The 19,449-nt window shown below is 45.1% G+C and overlaps 1 protein-coding gene across 1 annotated transcript; it reads left to right on the top strand.

Annotated features, from left to right (window-relative positions):
- The first annotated feature begins 877 nt into the window (after positions 1 to 877).
- Positions 878 to 17,799, top strand: MRPS15 (mitochondrial ribosomal protein S15). The gene is made up of 8 exons (XM_066574962.1): positions 878 to 1,115; positions 1,212 to 1,262; positions 2,766 to 2,838; positions 3,762 to 3,810; positions 5,047 to 5,131; positions 13,248 to 13,306; positions 15,101 to 15,292; positions 17,523 to 17,799. Exons 1-8 carry the CDS (start codon positions 998 to 1,000, stop codon positions 17,637 to 17,639), a joined length of 744 nt encoding a protein of 247 aa, XP_066431059.1. The 5' UTR covers positions 878 to 997; the 3' UTR covers positions 17,640 to 17,799.
- The last annotated feature ends 1,650 nt before the right edge of the window (positions 17,800 to 19,449 follow it).

Raw genomic sequence — 19,449 nt, 5'->3', positions numbered from 1 at the left:
CCTTTAACCCTAAAGGTGGCTGCGCATGAGCGGATTTGCATTGTAGAATCCGAAGCGGGCATCTGCCTCCGGATTTCGCAGCAACCCCCCCCCCCCCCCCTCCCCTTCATAATATGCTATTGAGAATTGCTTTTTCCTCTACATGAGCGGAAATCAATTACGATTTTCTGTTTCTGGAGAAAAAAATCACAGCATGTTTTATTTTTGTGTGGTTTCCGCGAATTGAAGTCAATGGAGGCTGCCTGATCTGCAGCCCGTTCGCAATAACATTGCGGGAAGGTTGCAGATTCCGTGTCATCGCCTAGGGCCCCCTGCACACTGCAGTTGGATTACGCATGCGGAATCTTACAGCAGAATCCGGCTCTGGCAGCAGTGGCGTCCACGCTTACCTGCTCTGTCGCCATCTTTTCTGTACTGGATGGACCCGGCGGCTCGGCGTTGCACATGCGCAGTACAAATTTTTTTTTTCCCTGCGCTGTTGCTAGGCAACGACGTGGAATACACGACCTGTCCGCAATGTTCATTGTGGACGGGCTGTGAGTTGGACAGCTTCCATTGACTTCAATGGAAGCCGTCTGTGTCTGTATGGAGCCCGCATGACAATGGAGCATGCTGCGATTTTTACTCTAGTCGCAATTGATTTCTGCTTGTGTGTAAGAAGCAGCGCATCTCCATAGGAAGTAATGGGCGGTATTTGCTGCGGATTCCGCACAAATATCCACCTGTGTGCAAGTCCTCTCTCTGATATTAGCTATTCTGGTGCTTTCTTTTGACGAAAAAGGGCTTCACAATGTTCAGAAATAGGTAATACTATATAATCCAGAGATTACTCATATCACCACTAGGGGAGCTGCTGTCCACTAACAACGAGGATACTGTGCTGACAGCACATCGGCACTCAGTCAGGGCGGGCTCTGCCTTCCCCGTATCGGCGCTCGATTGCTTCAGCCTTGCCAACATGTCTGCGCCCTTGTGAGTCCTGTGACCGCCCGACGGGATGTTTGCCCTGCGGACAGCTGTATTCGGTGCCCTGGCCCGGGGTGTGAGGGCAGCGCCCAGCCTCGTGTCAGCTGGAAGAGCAGCAGCTCAGGGCCAGACGAGGCCGCTGGCAGCAGGTAGGGCGTGCTGGTGCCTAGTACTGCGGGCTTGTGTATGCGGCCCCAGGGTGTCATGGCAGCACGTGTCTATAACCTGCTTGGTTTGTGTTTCAGGGCCCTGTGTTCTCCATGTGTGCAGGCCGTACAGCACCGAGAAGTCTGCAGGTCAGTATGGGAAGGTGCCGGACATGGCCGCCCCGCCTGGGGTTATCCGCTCTAGCTCACATTAGGCCGCTCTCACACCAGCGAGTTTGAATTGTGGACTCCGTGTTCGTCACCTGCGCGGCCGATCTGCGCTATTCTGCACACACTCAAACAAATAGAGCATTCACGTGTCACCATTGAAGTCAATGGAAGCCGTCCCACACGCGGCCCTTTCGCAACAGATACTGCAGAACGGTCAAGCGTAGCACATTATCGCCTAGCGACGGCGCAGGAAAAGCAGGGATTAAAAAAACAAACTGTACCGCTTGTGTCTGACGGCGAGCCGTGTGGACCATCCACAATACAGATTTTACAGGTACGTGCGAACGCCAGTCGGGAACAGGGGTGGATTCTGCTGCGAGGTACCCCGGGGGATCCAAACCGTTCGTGTGAGACTGGTCTTAGGCCAGCTGTCCACAAGTGTTGCGATTTACCGCTGCGGGAGACACTAAAGCGCGATGACCCTATCGTTATGATAGGTTCATAGCGGCATGCCACGACTTTTAAGCGCACGGAATACACCCCAAAATAGCACATGCTGCAGTCTTTATTGCGCATGTATATCACGTAATATGTGTGAGCGGCAACATGGGAGCCGTGGCAGATTGGTACAACATATTTATTTGTATAGCGCCAACTTATTCCGCAGCGCTATGTGTAATACACTGTGACCATATGTTCGTGTGCAGGAGCCATAAAGGGAACCCTTCATCACCCCTGAGCCCCATAAGCTGTTATGGGACATAAAGATAAGTGACCGGGAAATCCAGGGAGCTCTTAATCGTGCCATAAAAAGTAAGCTCACCCTGTCTTTTACCAACCGCGAGGAGGTGGAACGTATCTGCGCAGACCAAGTAATAACACCTGGTCAGAGACAGTCGGTCAAGATAGTGAAAACCCCACCTTTATATTCTTGTAATGTTATTTTAGGGGGCACCGAGGCACATGAATGTAGCCCCTTGGGTGATATGTATCCGATGTCCTTATCCAGAAGCCCCTCTTCTATAGGGTGCCGCCTCCGATTGCCCTGACGTCTTGGTTTATGAAGGCCAGGCTCACTCGTAACGGTTTACCTCTATGGAACGACCTATCGCTGTATATGGCAGTGAGTTTGTACTGCGCATGACAGCATTTCTCACGTACAGTGTGACTTGTTGTTTTTGTTTAAATTTCCTGCTCTGCTGTTTCAAAACGGCACGTATAGACGCCGTCCATACGCAATGTAATCTGCTACATGGCCGTAAAGGACAATGGGCTCTCTTGTATGTAATGTGCGTTCCTTTTCTGCACACATAGGACACGCAATGAATATTCCTAAATGTGAATATCAATGTCGTTTCATTGACTCCAGTCACCGCGGTAAACCTCTGCTCATGTGAGTCCAGCTGAACTCTTCCTGTACATTTCTTTCTAAATCCGTCACATTAATGTCTTTATAGCTTCCACAAATGTCTTTTATTTTAGGAGGACCAAGCCAACTGGATGAATTGCCCCCCACGATGTTAAAGAAGGAGTATCTTGGAATAAACGCAGAAGAGTAAGTTATCCATTACACCTTGTTCATACACTGCAGGTCTAAACAAGGAAGGAACAAATGTAACTTTCCTTTTCACTTTTCTTCTGCTTTGACATTTTGGTTTTTAAAAAACTATTTGTTTTTGATGCTCATGAAGAGGTTACAAGTTTTGGATAGGTCGTTGGTTGCTGCACATAAACCACATGTTTTTTTTTAACCCAGTCTTGCACCTCATGACGTACATGAACGTAAGCGGAAGGTTAAGGCAAAGTGCTATATTATTATAGTATGTAGATGGCGTGTGTCTTGCACCATCTGCAGTAGTAACTGGCTGTGACTGACAGCTGGAGTCCCTCTGCAACAGCAGAGATTGGTGAGAACATTGATCCCCGTCGTTAACACCTTACATGCTGTGATCAATACTAGATTAACAAGGTAAGAGTGCTCTCTCTGTAATGCCATTGGCTCTCCACTTTGTAATTGCAGAGGGCCAATGTGTTCCCATGGCAATAACGTCCAGGTCTGCCACGTTTTGTTCTACACAGGAATGGTGATAATACACTGCAGTACAAAAGTACTGCAGTGTATTAACTGAGCGATCATGAGATCACAGGTTCAGGTTCCCTACAGGGATATATAAAAAATTGTAAATAAAAATAGGGAAAAAAAGTTTTATAAAACAGCCCACTCAGTCTTCCCATGTAAGCGAATGTGGAGAATGTTTGGGCTAGATAATTAAAAAAAAACACTTTTAAAAAAATTTTTCTCATAATAAATGTTATAATTTGCTCTGCTGGTTTGGTCAGAATCTTGCCTATGGGCTCAGTGCTACCGCTCCATTGTTGTCTTATTGTATGTGTTTCATATAGTTTCCCTGTGTACTTCCTGCAGCAAAACTGAAAATGGCACAACCCCTTCAATATGTTTTTCTTTTCTCCCTTCAGGATTAACGATGTTGTTAAACGATTATTGTCTCTGGATATGGCAAGTCAGGTCAGTACTGCTTTGAATAACCTTTTAGTGTAGAATACAATATAAGACCAAATGATTAAATGGAGGAGACATCACTGATCTGTTGTAAAAAGATGCGGTTTACAATATGGCGAAAATAGCAAAAATTGTGGACGATTAATTTAGTGCAACTTTGTGTACTCTCATTACACAAGGTCATGGCTGGCGTACTTTATCTAAGACTTATGTTGCAAAAATGCACATGAATAAACTGAAGCACATTAGTTTTATCCCTTTTTGTAGATCCTTTTCAAAACTGTCTAAGCAGATGTAAAACGTGTATACAGCACATAATACATGGGCATATGCCATGCACACAACTTGTACGTGATTCTGGCATATTTTGCTCAGTAAATCTCACCCAATATTGTGTTCCCCCCCCCCCCCCCCCCCCAAATAAGACCATGTCTTATATTAATTTTTGCCACAGAAGAGGCATAGGGTCTTACTTTTAGGATGTCTTATACTTACCTAGCAGGCTTGGTCCAGGTCCCTCCATCATCGCGGAGCATGAGGGTGAATAGTTTCAGTCCCCTTCATGGATGCAATCCGTGAGGGGAACTGAGACTCTTAACTTTTTTTAAAACTTTTCATTTACTTTATTGTGATCGGCACTATCCATGGGGGGCTTTGCACGCCCCCCCCCCCCCATGACTGCTCCATGTCGTCGGCTACCTCCGGGAACCGACAGCATGGAGCTGTCACGTCCTCAGCCCACGGGGCTTTAATAATACTCAGGGGATGCATGTTTTAACGTCACTGAGGATTAAAGCCCACAATGCCAGGACGTAAAAAAAGGCAACGGGGTTGTCACGAAGGGGTTAATTGATTCTATCGTTCCAATCTAGGTAGTCTGTTACTAAAGTAAGTAAAATGCATGAGACTCCCGGATATGCTAAGAGCTTTGGAGAGGAGCTCCATACACCCGCCACTAGGTCGAGAACCCCCTTTGTACTCACCACCTCGTGTTACATAGATCTGTGCCCAGGAATCCATGCTGCCGGCTCACAGAGCTGACTTTAAGTACACATCTAAGATGGAGAAAACTGGTAATCTGTGCAAGACCGGTCATAGACTACCCCACCTCTTAGTGCAAGGGGGCTGGCTTTTGTATAGAATGTAAAGAGTTAGTGTTTGGGGCCTAAATAACATTGTGGTGGGGGAATAAAGCAATGTGGGTGGAACTGAATTTTCATTGCTCTTATTATTTTTTTGCAGTCTGATAAACTGAAGGTTAAAATTCAGCAGCTTGTGGATAAAGTAAGGAGAGATCCTGATGACCGTGCGACTACAGAAGTCCGTAGTAAGTGGAAAGTACTAATGGTCAAATGTAAAATATAGCTGGAGTACGGATAGTGTGTGGAGCTGGAGACACTCTTAGTTTAGTTTCTCATCAAATACAACCCATGGCAAAAATGATAGAAATGACACAATTGCAGGACGTTCTAGTACACAAGTCACAGATGTGACACAAAGGAGTGTTTGCTAATAGCTGAACATTCTGGCTTTATGAGACAGACTGAAACAAATGAAAATAATTTTAACTAATGGCTTACTTTTTTTTCTTGATCAGGTAGAGAAGAGAGGTACACATCCAGCAAAGTTAAACATGACTTGTAATACGTTAGGATAACTCGCTGTGCATAGTTAGACTTTATTTATTCAGGCTAAGCACTGACATCACTAGTTGTTAGCGCTTGTGCACAGCATTTAGGCAGGCAGATGACTGCTGAAGTATTTCTCACTTCTTGCTCAGTGCTTCACCTCCTATTGGAAAAAACTTTCTAACAGTGAGGGTGATCAATGAGCGGAACAGGTTACCACTGGAGGTGGTGAGTTCTCCTTCAATGGAAGTGTTCAAATATCAGGCTGGACAGTCATCTGTCTGGGATGATTTAGTGAATCCTGCACTGAGCAGGGGGTTGGACCGGATGATCCTGGAGGTTCCTTCCAACTCTACCATTTTATAAAAAAATAAAAATTACTTTTCCTAGTAAACTGTTCATTACATGAACCTAAGGGGCTTGAATTTTATGAACTTTAATTGTTCATATAATGTACTACAATACTTCAGTACTGCAATGTTTTCTATTGTGCTCTTAGACCCTCTGGTAGGGCCTAATGGGCTTCTTTAGATGGCAGACTGGGGGATGTGGGTGCGTTGTTATACTTTCGGCTGCCGTTGCAGTTAATTCTTGCCTTGCGATCACATTGTGTGGGGGTCGATCCCTCTAAACCACAGAAATCTGTCAGCATTGACTGCAGCATCTCAGATTAAGGGGATTGTCCGAGTTATAGTTTTAACTGTTAAATACCATTCCCATGTACTAAAATAACAGTGATAAACTCTCCTTGTCCACAGCGCTACTCCGGGGTTTCCCTTTTGCGATAGGCTGACACAACCTGTTGGCGGGACATCACAGGCGCTGCAGCCAATAACTGAGCTCAGCGATCACAGATGCTGTAGTCAATAACAGCAATCGATGGCCTGTAAACAAACACGGGCATGGAGTACCGAGCACTGGGATAGGGGAGTATATCGTTGCTTGCTGTTTCAGTGCCTGGGAAAGGAGTTTTACAGATAAGCTGTAACTTGAGCAAATATATATGCGCTGTGACAATGAGCTAGTTTAACCCCTTAACGACCAGCCCATAGTGTTTTTACGTCCTGCCCAAGTGGGCTTTATTCTCTGAGGACGTAAAAACATGCGTCCTACAGAGAATAAAGCCCCGTAGGCTATGGACGTGACAGCTCCATGCTCTCGGTGCCCGCAGGTAGCCGACAGCATGGAGCTATCATCCCGGGCTGCGGGGACAAACACCCACCCCCGGCATAGCGCTGATTGCAGGGCAGCTGAAAATACTCACCCACCTTCTCCACGCTGCCCGCTGAAGATCTGGACCCGCCGGCGGCCTTCCGCGCATGCGCGCCAGACAATTACGTCACGCGCATGCGCAGAAGCCCGGGAGCCCCCGGCAAACTCAAAACCTCCTGGCTCCCGGCTCCTGAAGGTAGCCGGGAACCAGGAGGTGTGAGCAGTCCCCGAGCCCGCGATCGCCGCTATCCATTGGTTAGTGGCAATCGCGAAAAAGTTTTAAAAGTTTTTTTAAAAAGTGCTAGTTTCACCTCCCCTCATGGATCGGATCCATGAGGGGAGGTAAAAATACGCACCTAAGTCCTCCCCAATGTCCCGATGGTCCGGGACCCGAAGTCCCCCTCTGCGCATGCGCGCCCGATGATTGACATCTGGCACGTGCACAGAGAGTCTTGAGCCCCGGGAAATTCAAAATCCCTCTGCTCCTGGCTGCCATGTGTAGCCAGGAGCAGAGGGCTGTCACTGGGGACATGATCACTGTTATCCAATGGATGACAGTGATCATGTAAAGTAAAAAAAAACAAAGTGTGAAAAAGTTAAAAAAAAAGTTGTTTTAAAAAAGTTTAACAAGCGTACGTTTCATCTCCCCTCACAGATCATATCCGTGAGGGAGGATGAAAGTACGCACATAAGGCCCCCAGATTTATCCGCGGACCTTACCCCAGCTTCTGCGCACACGCCCGTCGCCAAAATGGCGGACGCATGCGCAAAAGCTGTGGATTGCCAGGATAATTGAAAATCTCCCTGCTCCTGGCTACAAAACTGAGCCAAGAGCCTGGAGATTTCACAGGGAGCTGCGGTGAGCGGTTCCTGGTCACGTGTTCGCCGTTATACAATGGATAATGGCGATCATGTAAAAGTTTTTTTTTTTTTAAATTGAAGTTTCATCTCCCCTCACCGATGCGATCGGTGAGAGGAGATGAAACTTTTTACCGGAGGCCTCCGTATTTGCACCCCGACGCGATCCTCATCCGTGAACTTACTCGGATTCTGCACATGCGACCGCCGGCAAAACACCGGACACATGCGCAGGAGTCAGAGAGCCCAGGAAACTTAAAATCTCCTTGCTCCCAGCGACCAACGGTCGCCGAGAGCCTGGAGCAGTGACGGGTGGCCTCGTTGAGCGGTCTCCGGTCACGTGAAAAAAAGGTAGAGATCTACCTTTGGTCGGTCTCACATGACCGGATAGGAATTATGGATTCCGCATGCGTCTGATCCGCGGTAATACGCAGATCAATCGCATTGGATTACACAATTCCGCTCACATTAGTGGGTCGGAATTGTGTAATCCACTCGCAGAAAAGAGAACGCAGCAGGTTCTATTTTACCGTGGATATCCGCAACATAGAGCCCGTTGTGCTCCATGGTCGTGGATATACCCGCTGCCCATACGCAACTACGTTGTATACGGGCTGCGGGTACCCGCGTCATGGCTAAGCGACGGTGCGGGAAATACAAACAAAAAAAAGGTACTGCGCATGACCGCCCGTGTGAGTAGGCAGTTATGCGCAGTACATTAAGCGTCCGTACGCAGGGTCACAGCTGGGATCCGCTGCGGGCCTCCGCAAGCAGATTCCGCCTACGGCTGCGTGAGCCCGGCGTTTTTCAGACCGCTACCTGTGATACGTATTTTACAAGAAGCCCCGGGAACGTTCGCCTTCCTGCAGTTCCAGGAGCACCTTGTTGAGCGCCTTCTGTGTGAGACCGCCGCACCTCATCAAGCTTACGGAGACTTATGGAACGCCACTTTTTACACCCCATACCCGCCACTGAGGTCAAGAAATGACCCCCAAAAAGCATGAGAGGAGGGGGGATACCGGTTTTATTGCCCCATGGGCCCAGTTCAACCAGCCTCCGTAATTACCCCTGTCTTCAGAAATACCACACAGTTCACATTATTACTTTTATCTAAGATTTGCGAACGCCAAAAAGGGCGTGGAGTGTGTGTGGGCAGGGGGGGGAAATTTTTAGGGAGTCAATTTTTATTCCGTACAAATAAGCAATGGGGCCTGGGATTTATTCAGTTGTGCCCTGAAATCCAACTTGTGTTCCCTCCTTTATAGGCCTTGCCATGGGTTCTGTAAGTAAATTAAGGTCACAATGGGTATGTTTCTGAACTCGGGACAAACGGGGGTATCCATTTTGGGGTGAATGTCTTCATTCCTATGTGCACTGTACAAAAAACCTGTTTTTAAATTTTAAAAATTTGCAAAAAAATTGAAAATCGTTTTCCTTCTGCTTTGCTTAGATTCATTCAAATACTGTGGGGTCAAAATACGCAGTACACCCCTAAATGAATTTGTTAAGGGGTCTAGTTTTCAAAAGGGGGTCATTTGTGGGGGTTCTTTATAGTTTTGGCCGCTCAATGGCTCTATAAGTGGGCAATGGGGCCTGGAATTTATTCAGTTGTACCCTGAAATCCAACGGGTATTCCTCCAGAAAACACACGTGCCTTCAGCCAATCACAACCATTCAATGATGTCATTGAATGGCTGTGATTGGCTGACGGCGTGTGTTAGCTAATCACAGTATTAGCTTTCTGGAGGCGGGGATTTCAAGCCCTGCGTCCAGAAAGCAATGCTCTGCCGGGGACCAGGAGGGAACGACAGCCTGCAGCAGCGCCGCAGAACGCCCGGGGAGGTGAGTAATGATTTTTTTTTTTTTGTGGGGGTTCTCTATGGTTTGGGGCGCTCAAGAACTCTGCATGTGTACTATGGGGTCTAAAAGGACATCAAGCAAAATTTTTGTTCTAAAAGACACTGACTACTCCTTTCGTTTTTGGCCCCGTTGTGGACTCAGATATAATATTAGGGCCACAACGGGTATATTTCTGAACACGGGAGAAACAGGGGTATCCATTTTGGGGTGTAAATCCTCATTTTCATGTAAACTATAGGAAAAAATATGTCTTTAAAATGATAGATTTGCAAAAATATGAAATTTTACTTTTTTTCCTCTAAATTGAATTAATTCTTGAAAAAAAACTGTGGGGTCAAAATACTCATGACACCCCTCAGTGAATACACTAAGGGGTGTAGTTTTTAAAATGGGGTCATTTGTGGGGGTATCTATTATTCTGACACTCATGAGCCTTTCCAATCTTGGCTTGGTGTAGGAAAACAAAGTGTTCCTCAAAATGCTAAAAAGTACTGTTAAATTTTGTACGTCTCCTAAATGGTTAAAAAAAAAAACCCGAAAGTTTTTCCAATGTGCGCCCAAAATAAAGTAAACGGGTGGAAATATAAATGTTAGCAAAAATTTCTATATTATGTTTGCACATATTTAAGATATTGCAGTTGGAAATGTGAAACAAATGACGATTTTTTTCACAATTTTTCCAATTTTGGCACTTTTAATAAATAAACACAAATTCTATCTGTATATTTTTTCCGCCTAAATGAAGTACAACATGTGGCGAAAAAACAATGTCAGAATCGCTTGGATATGCAAAACCTTTCTGATGTTTTTTCATGTTAAAGTGACACATGTCAGATTTGCAAAATTTGGCCTGGTCATTAAGGAGTAAACAGCCTTGGTCACTAAGGGGTTAAGCGGCTAACAAAGATCAATCCAGTAGGAATAAAGGCCCATTTACACGAGATGAGTGTTGGGCAAACTATTCCAGACAGCAATTTCTTGTGATGCTCACTCTTTTGCTGTTATTCTCTTCGGCATGTAAAGAAGGTGGGGCAGGTTCTCTTCGGCATATAATAATCTTTATTTATGGATCGCCAGCATATTCTGCAGCGCTTACAAAACAGTGGTAGACAGACAAAACCATGGTTACATGAAGTAATCAATTGATTGAAACAGTAAGGTGAGGGTCCTGCTCCAACAAGCTTACATACTACAAATAATGGGGTGATACAGAAGGTAAAGGGGCTGGAGATGTGCACGGTATGGCGAGGTGGAGAGTGAGGGGTGATATACACATAGACAATGGTCAGACATTAAGCCGTGTGATGGCAGAAACGGTATAACTGCAGGGGGTGCAGTCAGTAGGTCAGGGAGCAGAGGAGTTTGGTTTAGGAGATATGGTATGCCTCCCTGAAGAGGTTCGTTTTTATAGAACGCCTGAAGTTTTGTTAGTCAGGGATTGCCCTGACTCTTTGGTAGCGCATTCCAGGGGACTGGTGCTGCTCTGGAGAAGTCTAGGATGCTTGAATGAGAGGTTCAAGGTAAAGGGGCGCTTAATCTGATTTTATTAGCGAAGGGCGCAGGCTGGGCGGTGGATTGAGATGAGGGAAGTAATGTAGGGTGGTGCTGTGGAGCACTTTGTGGATGAGGGTGGTGAGTTTAAATTGAATTCTGTATTTGACAGGTAGCCAGTGCAGTGACTGGTACAGGGCAGAGGCATCCGAGTAGTGGCTGGACAGGAAGATGAGCTTGGCTGCCGCATTCAGGATGGATTAGAGAGGTTAGAGTCTGATCGGCAACGAGTTGCAATAATCGAACTTAGAGTGGATGAGGGTGGATTCTTGCAATGTTCTTGAGGTGCAGCTGACACATTCAGGCAAGGGATTGGATGTAAGGGGTAAAGGAGAGATCGGAGTCAAATATAACCCCAAGACAGCGGCTGTCTTGGGGTTATATTTGGAGTTGTCAGGATGGGGTCGGTTAGTAGGGTGGTCATTAAGAGGTTAATTTAATTGTACAACAAATCTCAATTCCCAACACAACTTGCTTTATCCAACGCACATTGCACAGCAACAGTAACAATCGGTACCCTGTGATCGCATCAGGGAAGGTTTATGGCAAGTCGGAACAGGGCAACTCCCGGTTTACAGGCCACAATCATAATTGACTTTATATGCAAGCTGTCAAACGGCCACGATCAGAGCTAGCTTCAGTTGCAGAGGATATCTGCTGTCGCACACTTGTCTCCTGATCCAGTTTCATACCCACCCCGCACACCTGGGAAGTACATGTATGACAAAAAAAGATGTGGTTAAACAATTCTTTAAAGGGACTGTATCCTACAGCGGTTAAGGGACCTTATTCAGATACATATGCTGTTTTATGGTGCTGCATCAGAAGCCTGGCACGAGTCTCCCATGCCAGTGTAAGAGGGTGCCCGACTGTTGATGACAGCCTGGCATTTACTTTAACATCCAGGACAGAAGATGTCTCCGATACCCGCTATTTAACCCTTTACATGCCGCAGTCAATGCGACTGTGGAATGCGAAGGGCTGACAGGGAAGTCCTGTTGGGTTGTTATGGCACACAGAGGCTTTAAGATGGCTTTCGGATCTGCCTCTGGCTGAGCTTCATAGGCTTTATAATACATGGCTATTATAAGTGTATTATAAGAATAAGGAGAAGTGATAAAATTCAAGGAAAATTTAAAAAAAGTAAAAAATAAAAAATGTTAAACCCCACCTTTCTCCTCTTTAGTGTGTGTGTGTGTGTGTGTGTGTGTGTGCTTTGCTACTAAATTACGCCACTTTCACACATGCCGTTTGCAAAATTCTGCGAATTTACCGTCGTTTCAGATGCAGGTTACAGCTGCCGACAGCGGGTTCTAGTGCACCCCATCATTGTGATGGGCGATGAGGTGTGTGAAACGTAGCAAAATAGACAGTTCCGAAAATCATGGCGCTAGAAATGTCGTGTTCAAGTGCATGTCTCCGAGGCCCCATGGAAATCAGTGGGAGCGTTATACTGTGATTACCGCAGCGTTCAAAACGCCCTGGTAAAAGATGGATGTCTTTCACTGTCTTTGTAGTGACATGCATAGTGCAAACAATGCACAAAAAACAAATGGAGAATATAGCTAATTTTACCCATTTGCCTTACATAATACAGAATGGAAAGTGATCCAGAAGTCTTATGGATAAAAAAAGTGTTAAGTACAACTTGACCCGCATAATAAAAAAACATCAGACCCCCATCGATCAACTATTGATGACCTATAAGTAGGGGGCTTGGGCAGCAAAGTGGCAAATAAGGTTTAGCCCTGATGAATGTAAGATTATGCACATAGGCAGGAAAATACATGTCACCATTACACACTAAGGCCGCTTTCACACGAGATTTGTGTGATGCGTGACGTGCAAATCTCACACAGATATGAACCCCATTCTTTTGAATGGGCTCTTACACCTGAGCTAAAGTAGTGTAGTCCCACAAAACTTCTTTAATTCTGAACATCATTTACATTTAGGACATGTATTGCAAAAACTGTATTTGTGCCGAACTGTGAAATTGTGCATCACTTTCTCTTCTTCCTTTCTGTGAAATTTGCATATTCTCTCTGAGAGGGCGGGGCTATATTGAAAAAGGATTACCCATTCGGTTGGCAATTGTGAATGTACTTGCATTGTGTAATTTTCTTACGGTAATGTTTGTTGGGGATCGCTGGAGCTGTGCAATTTCCTTTTTCTTCATGGTGTGCAATCTATTTCGACACCTTTACACTTTCACAAGTTTAAAAAAAAATGGTGTCCGTTAGGTGAAACCCGGAGCCAGTTAAAAGAGAAAAACACTCAATCAAATTACTCCTTGTCTGCTCCCTAATTGCTGGTATGCATTTTTATTTACAGTTGCTGTTTTAACAGCTAGAATCCAAAATTTTAAGGAGCATCTTGAACTTCATCCAAAGGTCAGTTAACTTAATGTCAAACATGTAAAGTCCTCTTTAGGCCAGGTTTACAGTGTCATTTGTTAAGTATTTTTGATGAAAAATCTAGCTTTAGCAAGTGTCCCATACATTTCAGTGGGAATCCACAGTGTAGTCTGTACAGCGCAGAATTGTGTTTGTTCACTTAGGCCACTCTCTCACACACCGCTTCTTATCGTGATTAGCCCGGCGTCCTGGTATATTGCTCTCATTGATTTTAATGGGACTTGTGCTTGAACGCAGTTCTGTAATACAGCGATTTTTGAGCGTTCTCTTTTGCATTTTTCATCGTTTTTGTGTTTAATGCACCCCATTACCCATTACAATGTTGGAGTGTGTTTAAAAAGCTGTCAAACGCTGTGACATGCGTTAAAAAATGCTGCTCAAAATCTCGGTAAAATGCTGCGGTTCCGGAAACCTGCGTTGCAGAAAAATGTAACCTCTCTCTATTTGATGTGGATTAGCTCTATTGCTTGAGGCTAATCTGCATGAGGGTTCACATTGTGTAGCTGTAACTTTTTATTGTGGTTGTAGTTCCATTTGCTACACAGAGCTGCAAATCCCCTGCACAGAGATTAAAGTAAGGCTAGGGCTACACAGCGACACTTGACCAAGGATTGTTGAATAGCCCTGTGACTACTGTCACTGAAGTCAGAGGGATCACGGTGCGAGTTGAAGGCTGCTGCAACGGTGACCTGCAGGTTGCAAAAAATCCAGAGGTAGTATTTTTTTGCAACCTGTTGGTCACAGTAACTTGTGGCGTGACCCCATTGACTTCAATGATAGTACGAGTTTACAGGGCTACACAGTGATTTTGGTTCGGTGACCCTTGTTGCAACCAAAATTGTCCGTGTAGTCCTAGTCTAACACCTGGCTTACTGGCAATTGCCACTAGAGGCAGGAGAGAATCTTGCTGCAAGCTATTATATTGAACTCTGTGATAAGACAATATGCAGTAAGCTTCCATACTCCCAGTAGGCCACTGTGGTTAGCTAGCATGCTATGACTTTTAGCAGGTGGAGACCCATATATACATTTATTTATTTTTTAATGGAGATTCAAATTCACCACTTAGGCCTCCTTCCCACGAACGGATTTACGCCGCGTAAATTCGCGGCAAAAATCCGCTGCGTTGCCCCCTGCTATTAGGTTCTATTGAACCTAATAGCTCAATGCTCACGATGCGGAATTCCACCGCGGAATTCTGCACCGTGAAATCTCCCGTCCTCACCCGCGGCATGCTCTATTTGCCGCGGGTGTACGCGCTGACGGCTTCCATTGCAGTCAATGGAAGCCGTCCGTTCACGCTATCTCCCGCTGTAACACAGCGGAAGATATCGTGAAAACGCTTTCCTGCCTACCGCCGCCGCGTCATATGACGCGGCCGGCGAGTCACGTGACACGGCCGGCCGCGTCATGTGACGCGGTGGGCGTGTCACATGACGCGACGGCGGTGGGCGGGGAAGCGTCTTCACGCTATCTTCCGCTGGTAAGTATGGGGTCTCTGGGGGGCGCCGTGACGGGCTTCACTACGGAATATTCCGCTGCGGAGCCCGTCACGCTCGTGTGAAGCTGGCCTAAGACAGATACAAAATGTTATAATGGTCTGCACAGAATATTGGACGTTCTAAACAACCTGATGAAAGGTAGGCTTTCAATTCATTTTTTTTTTTTTTTTTTTGCAGAAAGTTTTTTTCTTTTTGTGTCTTTTGTAGAACTAACTGATTTCTACAATATTTTGTTATGCTTATTTCTGCTGTTTTATGTTGCTCCTAGGATAAAGCAAACAAGAGGCGAATGCTAATGTCAATAGATCGGAGGAAGAAGTTATTGAAATCCTTGCGGCGCACTCACTATGACTCATTTGAACATGTGTGCACGGAGCTTAACATTGAATATACCTTCCCCCCAGAATACTACAGACGGGCAACAAAAAGATGGATCGCAAAGAAAGCTTTCTGCTTGCAGGTTTGTATTTTCTGGCTTTTGTACAGTCTTCATATGCAGCTGTAATATACAAATACTTGTCCTTGTAAAATGTTTAAAGGCTGTGTACACCTTTTACCGCCAAATTATTTTTAATCTCTCCAGAGCTTGTAAAATGAACATGTCTGTGTGCTCTCTAAAGCAAGTTGCGCCAAATCTCTATGTGCACTGAGCCTTAGGCTGCGTTCCCAAGGGTTGGAAATCTCATGGAATATCCGGAGCCGGACTGCACAGATACAGCCTGTATTCTGCTGCTGGAATCTCTCCCCATAGAGAGAAGAGCCCGCAGCGGAAACAGCGATACAATTGACATGTCGCGGATTTGAATTCCGAGCCGCATGTCAGTTTCCATGCGGCTTGCCGCAGCATGTGGATGAGATTTTTGCAAATCTCTTCCGCTTTGCTACTCGGGCTTTAGAATGCATGCAGAATTTCTGTGTGGAATGTCCACATGAAAATTCTGTGGCAATTCCACCCCGTGTGAACCCAGCCTTACTAATAGCCCAATTCATGCAGCTGTCAGTGTTTAGAAGTAGGAGACTAAACTTCATGTGAGAGTGAATACTGGCGGCGCAGTAGTGTGGAACCAGGATATACTGTGCTGTGTATACGGGGTGGGGTAAGTGTTCTGCTTCAGAGCTGTGCAGTGTTGTCACAAGTGGGAGAACATCTGGAGCCGTACATCCTGTGTGATGGCGGTCACATTGAAAATTTCCTGTGAATGATTCTATTTTCATTTGTATCTATTACAGTATAGACCATTATTTACTTGCCTGCGTGTGGTGACTTTTGCCTCACCCTGCATATCTGAACAGTCAGATTTTGGAGTCCTTTTACATTAGCCGAATTCTCGGCCTGATGTAACAAGCACTGGTTGACACTAGTTTAATTTTCTTTCACACTGGACGTGAATCTCCCTTTGGGGATGAACAATCCCTGAAAGAGTGGTTTGTCCCTATAGCCCAGCTGTACATCTTCCTGTTAACACTGGGAGATGTTTAGCTGATCAGCGAGCAATTTTTGTACTTGTGAAAATCGACAATCAACAAACGTTTGCTCATTCGTCAGCTGATCATTGGCCCTTTTACTCCGCATGATTGTTGGCAGAACATTCATGCTAAATATACAAAGGGCACCTAAAAGAAGCAGGAATCTTCAAGTAAGCGGGATGTGGGGGTTACTAGTACAGGCTTCTGTTCCTAGGTGAATGTCTGCAGAACCCTTCTGGGGCGGAATGCCAACCCACATTGTTGGGGAAGATTGCGTTTGAGTCCAGTAAATTTTGTTTGTTTTTCAACAAGTTGTTTAGTTTTTCACCTGTTTTGTGATGGCTGATTCATATGAACAATGTTCACTTGTTTCTTTGATGTTAGAGTGATGGTGCACTCAGAATTTGTAACACAGGGTCAAACAGCCAACCAAAGTTTTTATTTGAAAGTTTTTAAAAGGTTGCGTCATGATGTACGGTGAAAATGTCCCGATTTGCAGCAAACAGATGACTGGTTCTTCCATCGTGACAATGCGCCTGCGCACACAGCAGTGAGTGTGTTAAGCAATTTTTGACAAAAATACAGCAGGACACCCTCTCCTCACCCTCCAGTATCACCCGATCTCGCTCTGTGTTGCTTTTTAAAAAAAAATTATTTCCTTGAATTAGGCCAGCTGCACACAAATGGATTTGCATTGCAAAATCCACAGTTGGCATCCGCATGGTGAATCCGCAGCAAATACCGTTCATTACATCCTATGGAAAACCGCTGCTTCCTGCACACTCATGGAGGAGAAATCACAGCATGTTCCTTTTTTGTGCGGGCTCTACATTAACAGCTTCCATTGAACTCAATGGAAGCCGTCCAACCTGTGGCCCTTCAACAATGAAATATATATTATCAAAATATGGTATGCGTCTCCATAGTTGTAGACTACAATCCAAATCGAATTGCTAATGAAGTACTATATACAGCACTGTTTTTAGTCGAAATGCCAAGATCTGTCAGCTTTATATGGCGCACAGTGGCTGCCATATCATGCTATTATAACAGTTTGTGCTCCTGAAGATGTGCGTACCTAGGGAAGGAAGGAGTCTTTACTTGGACTATTGAAGGGCAGGATTCTGAAGTGAACAATATTGAAAGGGGGCTGCTGATTGCAGAAAACTACATATTCATCTTGGACTGCTCTCACAAATTGTGGTATTTTCTTTAAATCGCAGGTCCATAAGGAAGCAAAGAAACTAAGGGCGGAAAAATTCGCAGAAAAAGTCACAGAAAAGAAGCATACTCCTAAGTCTCATGCCCCGCTTTATGTTTTTCCTCAACCAACAGATTAAATTTGGAATCATGGTGCATCGATATGATGGATTAAAGATTTCTCCTATTTAAGACCCAGGATTTTTCTTTCTCCATAAATTCAGACTTTAAGTTTTTCCCTCTGAATACATTATTGTACTATCGGAAAAATCCCACAATAAATATGCATTTTGTAATGTACTGTGTGGTGTGTGTTAGTGGAAATTATCAGACTTGCAGTACTGTGCAGCATTTTTCCATATCTGCCTAAAGGCTGGTTCAGACACAGCAATAATCGCTCAAAAGATGTCACTCAAGCGACTTTTGAGCGATCACAGCTGTGTCATTTACAGCGCAAGATGAGAGATCACCTTGCGCTGCCAGCGGAGAATGCAGAAGACAAGCGGGGTGTCCCCGCTTGTCTTCTGCATCCAGCTGTTCCCCGCTCCAAGCACCCAGCTGTTATACAGCTGAGCGCTGGGAGCAGAGGATGCAGAAGCTAAGATGGGTGTCCCCGCTTGTCTTCTGCATCCAGCTGTTCCTCCACTCCGAGCGCCCGGCTGTCATACAGCCAGGCGCTCAGTGCGGCGGATGCAGAAGACAAGTGTGGTGTCTTCTGCATCCAGCTGTTCTCCACCCCCAGCGCCCGGCTGTTAAACAGCCGATTGCTCAGAGCGGAGGATGCAGAAGACAAGCGTGGTGTCCCTGCTTGTCTTCTGCATCCAGATGTTTTCTGCACGGAGCGCCTGGCCTTCATACTCAACTCGTTATCAGGGAGTGGGATACAGCTGAAACAATAGCATCATCTGTATCCTGCAGTAAATCCCTGATAAGGCTCATCGTTGTCTTTCAGCACGCTGAAAGACAACGATGAGCGAAGGGATAACAAAAACTGCACGATGTCAGTGTAGTTACACACAACAATTATTGCTCAAAAGATGGCTTTTGAGCAAATTTTGAGCGATAATGTTTGTCTAAATGGGCCTTAAAACATTTGCAAAGTAAGAATGCTTTGAAAAACAGAAGTGCTTAATAGTTAATTTTTGTCAGTTAACAAAATACAAAGTGAATGAACAGAAGAAAAATCTAAATTAAATCCGTATGTGTTGTGTCCACCCTTTTTATTTTCATAAGAGCATCAATTCTTCCAAGTACATTTGTGCACAGTTTTTGAAGGAACTCGGCTGGAAGGCGATTCCATCTTGGAGAACTAACCACAGATCCCCTATGGATGTAGGTGCTCAAATCCTTCTATCTCTTTAGGTCATCACAGACAGACTGGATGATGATGAGATTAGAGCTTGGTGAGGGTCATGTCATCACTTCCAGGACTCCTTGTTCTTCTTTACCCTGAAGATAGTTCTTAATGAGCTGTATGTTTGGGGATAGTGTCTTGCTACAGAATAAATTTGGAGCCAGTCGGATGCTTCCGTGTTGGTTCTGCATGATGGATAAGTATCAATCTGTAATTCTCATGATGTGTCTTTCATCCGGTGCACTAAATTTCCTTGGCCGACCACTGCATCTAGGATCCTCAACATTGCCTTTTTTTTTTTAAATACTGTGCTTCTACAGAAGAGCTTGAACAGCGCATCTTGAAACCCCAGTTTGCTTTGAAATCTTTAGCTGGGGGAGACTTTGCTGAAGTAATATAACTAGCTTGTGTCTTGTTGCTGTGCGCAGCCTCGCCATGGTGTATGACCTGTGATATGAAACTGTCTTCCACAATCTCACCTTTGTAACAGAGTTTGACTCTTCCTCATCCAGTTTTAAGCTGTTTTCAGGTAATGACTGCATTTCAACTTATTTATGAAAAGGATGATCCTGGTATAATTGATTAATCATACACCT

The sequence above is a fragment of the Eleutherodactylus coqui genome, chromosome 1 (assembly GCF_035609145.1).
Source record: "Eleutherodactylus coqui strain aEleCoq1 chromosome 1, aEleCoq1.hap1, whole genome shotgun sequence".
Classification (NCBI taxonomy): domain Eukaryota; kingdom Metazoa; phylum Chordata; class Amphibia; order Anura; family Eleutherodactylidae; genus Eleutherodactylus; species Eleutherodactylus coqui.
Note: the sequence above shows the minus strand (reverse complement) of the source record. Positions and strands in the feature narration are given on the sequence as shown.

Coding starts and splice junctions, on each gene's coding strand:
- MRPS15 (XM_066574962.1), top strand. CDS start 998: ATGTTTGCCCTGCGGACAGCTGTATTCGGTGCCCTGGCCCGGGGTGTG. Junction 1,263..2,765: donor CAGCACCGAGAAGTCTGCAG/GTCAGTATGGGA, acceptor CTTTTATTTTAG/GAGGACCAAGCCAACTGGAT. Junction 5,132..13,247: donor TGCGACTACAGAAGTCCGTA/GTAAGTGGAAAG, acceptor TTTTATTTACAG/TTGCTGTTTTAACAGCTAGA.